We start from the raw sequence: 10,197 nt of genomic DNA, 5'->3' as shown, positions 1-10,197 counted from the left end.
GGGGGGGTCCTCATTGAAACCTTTCAAATGTTGGAAGGCCTAGACAGAGTGGATGTGGAAAGGATGTTTCCCATGGTGGGGAGTCTAAGACAGGAGGGCACAATCTCAGGATATAGAGGCATCCATTTTAAACAAATATGGAGAAATTTCTTTAGCCACAGAGTGGTGAATTTGTGGAAACTGTTACCACAGGCAGCTGTGGAGGCCAGGTCGCTGGGTATATTTAAGGTGGAGATTGATAAATTCTTGATTGACCACAGCAAAAGTTATAGGGAGAAGGCTGGGGAATGTGGCTTAGGCGGGGAAAAAGGATCAGCCATGACTGAATGGCAGAGCAGACTCAATGGGCCAAAAGCCCTAATTTTGCTATGTCCTATGGTTTTATGGAAACCACCCTGTCTGGCACCAACAATCACTCCATGGTCAAAGTCACTTAGATCATATTTCTTTCTCATTTTGATATTTGGTCTGAACAACAACTGAACCATGCCTGCATCCTTTTGGCTTTGAGTTGTTGCCATGTGATTGGCTGATTAGACCTTATCGGAATGCTTGGGGCTATAAGTGTTTTGGTTTTCAGAATATACAACTAGATAGCTTGGGATTGCCATCATTTCTGGCTCTCAATTTATGTGCTACTGGTAAGCAGTCTTTATCTTAACACCTGTTCTTCACACATATGTACTCAGCAGTAAAAATTATTACATACTATTAATATAATGTGTGCAGGGTAACAAAAGCAGTACGGCAGCATCAGGAGAATACCCGAATTAGCCGTTGATCAACAGCAAACTACAGCAAGCTTTCAGTCATCACCTGCGATGCCATGTTTTGATTAAAAGGTTACAGTACCCTGTATTTGTATTTTACTTTTTTTAAAAAAAAGGTTTTATTAAGGTTTAAAATTAATCAGCATATTTTGGTTTTAGATTTTTATCAGCAACGATCTTGGCAAACTCAATGAATTTCTCTGCTGCCTCATGAACACCCCAGAAACTTAAAAATAGCACGTCTTTTCTTAAATTTCTGTAACCAGTGTCAGAATACAAGGATGACACTTTGGAACAGAGATGAGGAGGAACTTCTTTAATCAGAGGGTGGTGAATCTGTGGAATTCATTGCCACAGACCATTATGGAAGCCAAGTCGTTGGGTATATTTAAAGCAGAGAATAGGGTTGAGAAGGATAATAAATCACCATGATAGAATGATGGAGCAGACTTGATGGGCCAAATGGCCTAATTTTGCTACTATGTCTTATTGACTTATGGTCAAATAAACAAGAGGGAAGTTGTTTTTAAAATTCAGGAACAGATTATGGGCAAGCAAAAGATTCAGCCGACAACCAGTAAAAGATTTGGTCAGGGAAAGTTTAGACATCATATACACACTGAGTAACACCAATGCATGTTACGAAAGCTATGCAAACCATGCAAGAGGTGGCCCAGACTAGGCTGCCACTTTGCCCCAAAGAGAGCACTTCTGACTAACAGGAAATACAGCTTTGCCATCAGTTCCTATCTCAGGGACATAATAGGTTACAGATTAGTATTGGTATACAGAGCTATTGCCAGTGTTCAGTATTGCAGTTACTAATAAAATTACTCATAGAGCACATCAGGAACTGTAGGATTATAAAAAACAAACTGCAACCACTTAAGTTTTCTAATTCTGCCTACCAGCATGAAGTGGACAGAAGGGCAAAAAGTAGAAAGTAATATAGAAACAATAAAAAAGGGACAAAAAACATTTAAATGGCTCCTTCAACAACTCAGTTTCCCCTGCACCCATCTTTGCCCTGCCTATAGCTCCATTCACCCAGCTAACACACAGAGTTTACCTAGTTTCCCCACCCTCCCCACTCTGCAATATAGCTGTAACTGCTGATCACATCTCACTTAATGGTTTCCATTCTTAAGTCTCTTGATTAACCCATTCCAGCACCAGCTTTGTGTTCCTGCTTATCTTTTTCAACAACAGTCTCCAGTCTTTACACATTTCCCTCCCCATCTTGCTCCATTTGCACCCCCCACCCCGCTGTGTTTGCCTCCATCTATCGTTCAGTTGTCAATGTCTCCTGACTCTACTCTGTCCCTCCCCTATTTGGCACAACCCACTGAACATCTTAATACTCCTCCTCAATTCACCAAACACCTTAAAATCCTTTCTCATCGCTTGGATCACTCATGACAAGATCACTCATCCTGTCTCATCTTTAGACAGGCCACCATTGAGAATTCCTTTCCTCACAAAGGTGCTGTTTGACCTGCTGGGGTCCTCCAGAAGATTGTTCGTTGCTCCTGAATTTCTATACATATAAATTTATTTCCCTAGAACAAAAAACACTTAACTTAAAATAATGCTGAACAATGAAACACCAGTTACCATTTGCTTGTGGAAAATACTGATGTAGAGGGGAAAAGCACACACTGCTGAATAATCAAACGTAGACAAATATTCTGTATTTTTGTTAGAAAATCCTCTTCTGATAAATATACACAGTAGTCTGTATAATACAGAATGTTATGCAAAAATACAAATGTCCAAAGTCCCACACACAAGTTCCTTCAAGTTGTCTAATCTGAAGTAGCAGATGGAACAAATTCTTGCCCAGTCACTGGAAACATCTCTAGTTGCTGTTTTCTGTTTCACTGATGCTTTGAATACAGTTTTTAGAAACACCTGGAACTCAGTTACTTTGAGGGGAATAAAATGAAAATACAATGCTGTTTAGAAGAATTACTTCCTTTTCAATGCTTTGCCTCGAAGATGTCCTGCTGAACGCCTCAGCCGTCTTCTCTCTTCACGATGCTGCTTCTCAGCCTCATGTCGCTTCTTTTGTTGTTCAGACTATAAAGTAAAGGTTGAGAAATTTAAATAACTTGCATATCTACAGCCTATGCAGAAAAGCTTCAAAAATAATTTCATGCTGAGGATAGAACAGATAGAATAGAAAGAAAAGCAAGAGGATTAAACTGAAGCAACTTGCATATTGGTGAGGTTTTTGTAAATACACTCCATCTACCTCTGGCAGCTAATAAAGTGACCATTGAGTGTATGTCTGTGGTCTTCTGCTGCTATGACCCATCCACTTCAAGGATAGAAGTGTTGTGCATTCAGAGATGCTCTTCTACATACCATTGTTGTAACTAGTGGTCATTTGAGTTACTGTTACCTTTCTGTTGAATCAGTCTGGCTATTCTCCTCTGACCTCTCATTAACAAGGTGTTTTTGCCCATAGAACTATTGCTCATTGGACATGTTTTGTTTTTGCACCATTCTCTGTAAAATTTGGGGACTCCTGTGCATGAAAAATCACAGGAGATCAAAAGTTTCTAAGGTACTAAAACCACCTTGTCTGCACCAACAATTATTTCATGGTCAAAGTCATTTAGATCATATTTCTTCCCCATTCTGATGTTTAGTTTGAAGAACAACTAAACCTCTTGACCATGTCTACATAGCTTTTTTTTAAAAAACTTTTTTTATTGTTTTCAAATAATTACAGAAATAAAAGAAAAAAAAATATATATATACACACCCTTCCCCCCTCCCCCCTAACATCCCTATAGAAAAAAAAGAGTGCCTGGATATCGGAAGATCCCCACATGCTCCAAGGAGTTCATAGTAACTTTAGTATATATATTTATTTCTTTCCCCAAATAACCAAATATTTCATCTTCGGAGCACCTATATATTTAATCCTGTCTTTTGTAAATAAGGGCGCCAAATTTTCAAAAATGTTTCATATTTATCTCTTAAATTATAAATAATTTTTTCAAGTGGAATATAGCCATAAGTTTCCTTCTTCCAACGATCTATACTTAAGTATGTATCCGATTTCCAAGTAACTGCAATAGCCTTTTTGGCTACTGCCAGTGCAATTTTTATAAATTCTTTCTGATACTTATTCAATTTGGGTTTCGGTTTTATCCCTTCAATATTGCCTAGTAAAAATAATATTGGATTATGTGGAAGTTGTGTTCCAATAATTATTTCCAAAAAAACTCTTAAATTTGTCCAAAAAGGTTGAATTTTAGAACAAGACCAAGTAGAATGTAAAAAAGTACTGATTTCTTGGTTACATCGGAAACATTGATCGGATAAATTTGGGTTTAATTAATTTATTTTTTGTGGTGTAATATATCATTGATGTAAAAAATTATTTTGCACTAATCTTAACCGGACATTTATTGTATTTGTCATACTATCAAGACATAGTCTTGACCAATTTATTTCTTCAATTTTAATATTCAAGTCACTTTCCCATTTTTGTCTTGACTTATGGACTCCTTGTTTTATTGCCCGTTTTTGAATCAAGTTATACATACAAGAGATAAATTTTTTAATCTTTCCTTTTTGAATTAAAGTTTCTATTTCATTAGATTTCTGCAATAACATTGTTTGACCTAATTTTTCTCTTAAATAAGCCCTTAGTTGGAAGTAACAAAAGAGAGTGTTGTTTGATACTTCATATTTTTTCTTTAATTGATCAAATGACATTAATATACCTCCTTCAAAACAATCTCCTATATATCTAATCCCTGTTTGAAACCAATTATATAAAAGTTGATTATCCATTGTAAAAGGAATGTCTATTTTGAGTTAAAGACCTCTTTGCTAATAAAGAGTTCTTTGTCTCATCATCAACATTTATCTTATTCCATAAGTCAATCAAATGTTTTAATATAGGAGATTCTTTCTTTTCCCGTATCCATTTAGTTTCCCATTTATATATAAAATCTTCCGGTGTATTTTCTCCTATTTTATCTAGTTCTATTCTAATCCATGCCGGTCTATCTTTCTCAAAAAAATGATGCAATAAATCTAAGTTGATTTGCTTTATAATAATTCTTAAAATTTTGCAAGTTGTAACCCTCCTAGATCAAATTTCCATTCAATTTTTCCAACGATATTCTTGACATCTTACCTTTCCAAAGAAACTTCCTCACATATTTGTTTAACTCTTGAAAAAACTTCTGGGGTAGTTGTATTGGTAGTGATTGAAATAAGTATTGTAGCCTAGGGAATATATTCATTTTTATGGTATTTACTCTACCTACTAATGCTATTGATAATACCATCCATTTATCAAGATCTTCTTGAATTTTTTTCAGTAATGGTAAGTAATCTAATTTATATAAGTTCTTTATATCATTATCAACTCTTATACCTAAATATTTTATACCATTTGCCGGCCATCCAAATTGAGTTATTAATCGACATTGACTATAATCTCCTTTAGTAAGAGGTAAAATTTCACTTTTATCCCAATTTATTTTATAACCTGATATTTTCCCATATTCTAATCTATAGGATAATTTACACAATGAGTGCAATGGGTTTGTTAAATAAAGCAGAACATCAGCAGCAAATAAGTTAATCTTGTATTCTTCCTGATTAACTGAAACCCTTAATATCTGGGTCCATTCTAATTAATTCAGCTAATGCTTCTATCGCCAACACGAATAAAGCAGATGATAATGGACAACCTTGACTAGTTGACCTTGTTAACTGAAATGGTGTTGAAATTTGACCATTTGTCACTACTTTAGCTTTGGGATTAGTATTTAAGGTTTTAATCCATTTTATAAAAGATACTCCTAATCCATATTTTTCCAATACTTTAAATAAAAAATCCCATTCCAATCTATCAAATGCTTTTTCTGCATCTAAATCAACTGCCACACTCATTTCCTCCCTCTTTTGCGCCAAATGAATTATACTAAATAACTGAGTTACATTATCTGCCGATTGTCTATTTTTAATAAATCCTGTTTGATCCATATGTACTAATTTTGGTAAGTATTTAGATAATCTGTTAGATAAGATTTTTGCTATTATTTTATAATCAGTGTTTAATAAAGAAATAGGTCTATATGATGCTGGCTTTAAAAGATCTCTATCTTTTTTTGGCAATACTATTAAAATAGCTGTCGAAAAAGATTCTGGAAGTTTATGCGTTCTTTCTGCTTGATGTATTAACTCCATAAAAGGAGGAATTAATAAATCTTTAGACTTTTTATAAAAGTCAGACGGAAAACCATCTTCTCCTGGAGATTTATTACTTTGAAGTGATCCTAGGGCTTCTTCGACCTCTTTCAATGTAAAAGGCATATCTAATCCCTTCTGTTCTTCCGTATTTAATTTTGGAAGAGTTATTTGTGATAAAAACCTTTCTATCTTGACATTATCATTTTGTGATTCTGATTTATACAACTCAGAATAAAAATTTCATTCATTTCTAAAGGTTTATAAGTAATTTTATTTACTCTTGTTCGAATTGCATTTAGTGTTTTATAAGTCTGGTCTGTTTTTAACTGCCATGCAAGGACCTTATGTGATCTTTCACCTAGTTCATAATATCTCTGTTTAGTTCTCATAATTGCTTTTTCTGTTCGATATGTCTGGAGTGTATTATATTGTAACTTCTTATTAATAAGTTGTCTTCGTTTTTCTTCTGTCATATTTCTTTTTCTTTTTCTAATTTTGTAATCTCTTTTTCCAATTGATCTATTTTTATCATTTATTCCTTCTTAATTTTAGAAGTATAACTTATTATCTGACCTCTCAAATATGCCTTCATTTCTTCCCACAATATAAATTTATCATCAACTGAATGTGAATTTGTATCTAAAAAGAACTGAATCTACTTTTTCATAAAATCACAAAAATCTTGACGTTTTAGTAATATTGAATTAAATCTCCATCTATAAATTGATTCCTCTTTATCTGTCATTGTCATTATCAAAGGAGAATGATCTGACAATAATCTCACTTTATATTCCACATTTTTCACTCTATCTTGAATATTCGTTGATAATAGGAAAAAAATCTATCCTTGAATATGTTTTATGTCTATTTGAATAAAATGAATAATCTCTTTCTTTTGGATTAATTCTTCTCCATATATCAATCAAATTTAAGTCTTTCATCAATGAGAGAGTTAATTTTACTACTTTTGATTTTATGACAACCTTTGTTGATCTATCTAAAACTGGATCTAGACAAAAGTTAAAATCTCCACCTATTAGTATTTTGTCATGTGCGTTAGCCAAATTCAAAAAGACCTCTTGTATAAATTTTACATAATTTTCATTTGGTGCATAAATATTCATAAGAGTCCATAGTTCTGAAAAAATTTGACAATGTATAATTACATATCTCCCTGCTGAATCAATTAATCCATTTTGTATTTTAATTGGTAAATTTTTATTAACCAAAATTGCAACTCCTCTCGCCTTTGAATTAAATGAAGCTGCAATAACATTTCCAACTCAGTCTCTTTTTAATTTCTGATGTTCTATGTCTGTTAAATGTGTTTCTTGTAAAAAAGCTATATCTGTTTTCACTTTTTTAATGTATGTTAAAATTCTTTTTCTTTATACAGGTCCATTAAGCCCATTAACATTAAAACTTAAAAAATTCAGTAAATTAGCCATTATTTTTAATTATGTTACTCCAATCTATAATAATACCTAATCTTTCAACTTTCGTGGTATCTTGGGAAATCTTTTTAAAATTCTCCATGTTGCTATGTGTCCCCACCGATCATCCAGGCAGAAAGATAGAAGAAAAATAGAGTATAAAGAAAAAAACAAAATACCCCCCTACTAATGTTGTGAAAAAAGAGAACACAACATTACCCCCCTCTGTTGTACGGGTCATGGCGATCGCCATGATTACACATGCGAATCCCGCAGTAACCGATCCAAAGCTCCCCAGCCCCCCCCCCGCAACATAAAAAAGTATATATGTAAAAAAAGAAAAAAAAATACTATTCTCAATTAGTATTTCTGAAATTTTGCTTTTCTCCCCTGTATCATCCTTAAATGTCCATCACTTCTGTTCACTGTCTCTATCTTCATCTTTAATCCATTACGCTTGGAAGTCTCTATGTGTAATTAGTGAATAAATGGAAGTTTTTGTGTGAACTCCTCTGCTTCTTGATAATCGGTAAAAAATCTTCTTTTTCCCTCCTCCAAAAAAATTATCAGTGTTGCTGGGTGACACATTATAAATTTATAACCCTTTTCTCATAAGACTTTTTTCGCTGGGTTAAATTCCTTCTTTCTCTTCAAAAGGTTATAACTTATATCAGGATAAAAAAGAACTGCCTTTCCTGCTATCATCAATGGCTCGTTTCTCTTTTGGGCAGCCGCTTTCAGGATCTTTTCTTTATCTTGGTATCTTAAGCATTTTATCAAAATTGATCGTGGATTTTGATCAGCTTGAGGTCTTGACCTTAAGGCTCTATGAGCCCTTTCAATCTCAATTAGAGTTTCTCCTTCCATTTCCAATTTTTCAGGGATCCATTCTTGAAAAAAATTTATTGGATCTTCTCCTTCTATATCTTCTTTAAGTCCAACGATTTTAATATTGTTTCGTCTACTAAAATTTTCAAGCTTATCAATTTTTTCCATAAACTGTTTTCTTTCTGATGTCCAGGCAGTAGTATCATCTTCCATTTTGTTCATTCTTTCACCCATGTCTTCCGTTGTAGTTTCCAAATCTATAATTCTCTTTTCCATTTTTTCCTGTCTTTTTGTCATTTTATCAAACCTAATCTCCAAATGTCATTTTTCTTTTCTTTTAATGCGCCCAATTTACGCATTATTTGCATCAAAGTCTTTTCTATATTTCCAGAAAAACTTTTACCCCCATCTTTGTCTGATTTTTCCAGAGAATCTAACTCTTTCAGTCGTAACTGGGATTTGTAGTTCTGGTTGCTCTCGTTTGCGCATGCTCCTTCCTTCATGTTTGCGCAGTTCTCATTGGTCTTTTTCTTTAGGATTGATCGATGTTGCCGCAGTTTCCTGTTCTGTATCACCGGAGGTGAAATGTACCTGAGCCCGCTGTTCTTTGGCAGAAGTGGGCCTTCATTCTGTTCCAACTTGCATTGACTTCACGGTAGTAGCTTTCTTCATCTTCTGTTTGTGAGGCATAACTTGAAACAATCCGGAGTAGTTTATAAGTAACTTTTAGAAAGTATTGACTAACTTTTCTTCACTTAAACATTAATTTATTGATTTTTTACAGGAGAGCTAGGTTCCAGCGTCTTGATCCTACGTCATCACGTGACGTCCCCTGTCTACATAGCTTTAAGCATTGAATTGCTGCCACATGATTGGCTAATTAAATATTTGCATTAATGAGGTGCACAGATGTAACTTAAAAAAAAGTGGTCAGAGTTAACTAAGAAAGCTTTCTTGGGGATAGAAATAGTGATCAAGTGACCTCCAAAAATGAACAGTGTACAATGCAAACTACTGTGGATGCCAAAAGTTTGGATTAAGAATGAAAAATGCCAGAAATGTTCAGCAAATCCAATTCCACTACAATCTATGCAAGTTTTGAGGAGCAATCTTAATCCAATTAACAATCCAATTTTGTTGATATTATGCACACTGCTTTTACTAAGTAGCATCTATGGCAAATGAAAGAGAATGTTCCAGCAAATTTGATAGTTAAGTTTACAATTACCCAATATTCAATTATAATTTAATTGACACCAAATAGAAAATTTCTGTTTATAGCATTTAACCTTGCTAGATACATATCCATTTTACTTCTCAGCTGATGATTTCCACAACTTCTGCTGTTGAAAATTTAACTTTTTCAACCTGGTACTTTAAGCAAACTTTTATCATTTTTTCATGCAGGATAGCAAATAAAAAAAAAGGATGCACACTTTCATTATCAAACTGTTAAGGTGGTTTTTGTCCAAAAGATCTGGGGAAAAAAATCCTTCATTCAAATAGGGATCAAAAATTCCTTCACACAATGTACTTTGTGTACTACATGGCCAAATTTTCATTTGAAATATAGTAATACCTTTACCTCCCCACCCCTCTGTTTTCTGCAGGATCGCCCACCCCCCCCATAATTTCCTTATCTATTCATCTCTCCCCAACAATCTCCTTCTTGGCACTTGTCTCTGCAAGCGCTCTAAGTGCTACATCTACTCATTGAGCTCCTTGCTCATTAGAGGTCGACGTGGTAGGGAAATTCTAGGCAGTTTCTAGAGTAGGTTACATGGTCGGCACAACATTGTGGGCCGAAGGGCCTGTAATGTGTTGTAGATTCCTATGTTTCCATTCAGAGCTCCAAACAGTTCTTCCAGGTATGGCAAAACTTCCCCTCCAAGTCTGCTGGGGTAATCTATTATGTCCAGTACTCTCAATGCGGCGTCTTCCAT

At 34.4% G+C, this 10,197-nt stretch overlaps 1 protein-coding gene across 1 annotated transcript in view; it reads right to left on the bottom strand.

The window, feature by feature from the left end:
- Positions 1-2,446: 2,446 nt before the first annotated feature.
- The window catches only part of nol10 (nucleolar protein 10), a 117,240-nt gene continuing 109,489 nt past the window's right edge, over positions 2,447-10,197 (bottom strand). Inside the window, exon 21 of the mRNA XM_059981885.1 lies at positions 2,447-2,849. Within this exon, the coding sequence (XP_059837868.1) occupies positions 2,739-2,849 (111 nt within the window). The 3' untranslated portion in view covers positions 2,447-2,738. The remainder of the gene's footprint in view (positions 2,850-10,197) is intronic.

The sequence above is a fragment of the Hypanus sabinus genome, chromosome 10 (genome assembly GCF_030144855.1).
Source record: "Hypanus sabinus isolate sHypSab1 chromosome 10, sHypSab1.hap1, whole genome shotgun sequence".
In the NCBI taxonomy this organism is placed as follows: domain Eukaryota; kingdom Metazoa; phylum Chordata; class Chondrichthyes; order Myliobatiformes; family Dasyatidae; genus Hypanus; species Hypanus sabinus.
Note: the sequence above shows the minus strand (reverse complement) of the source record. Positions and strands in the feature narration are given on the sequence as shown.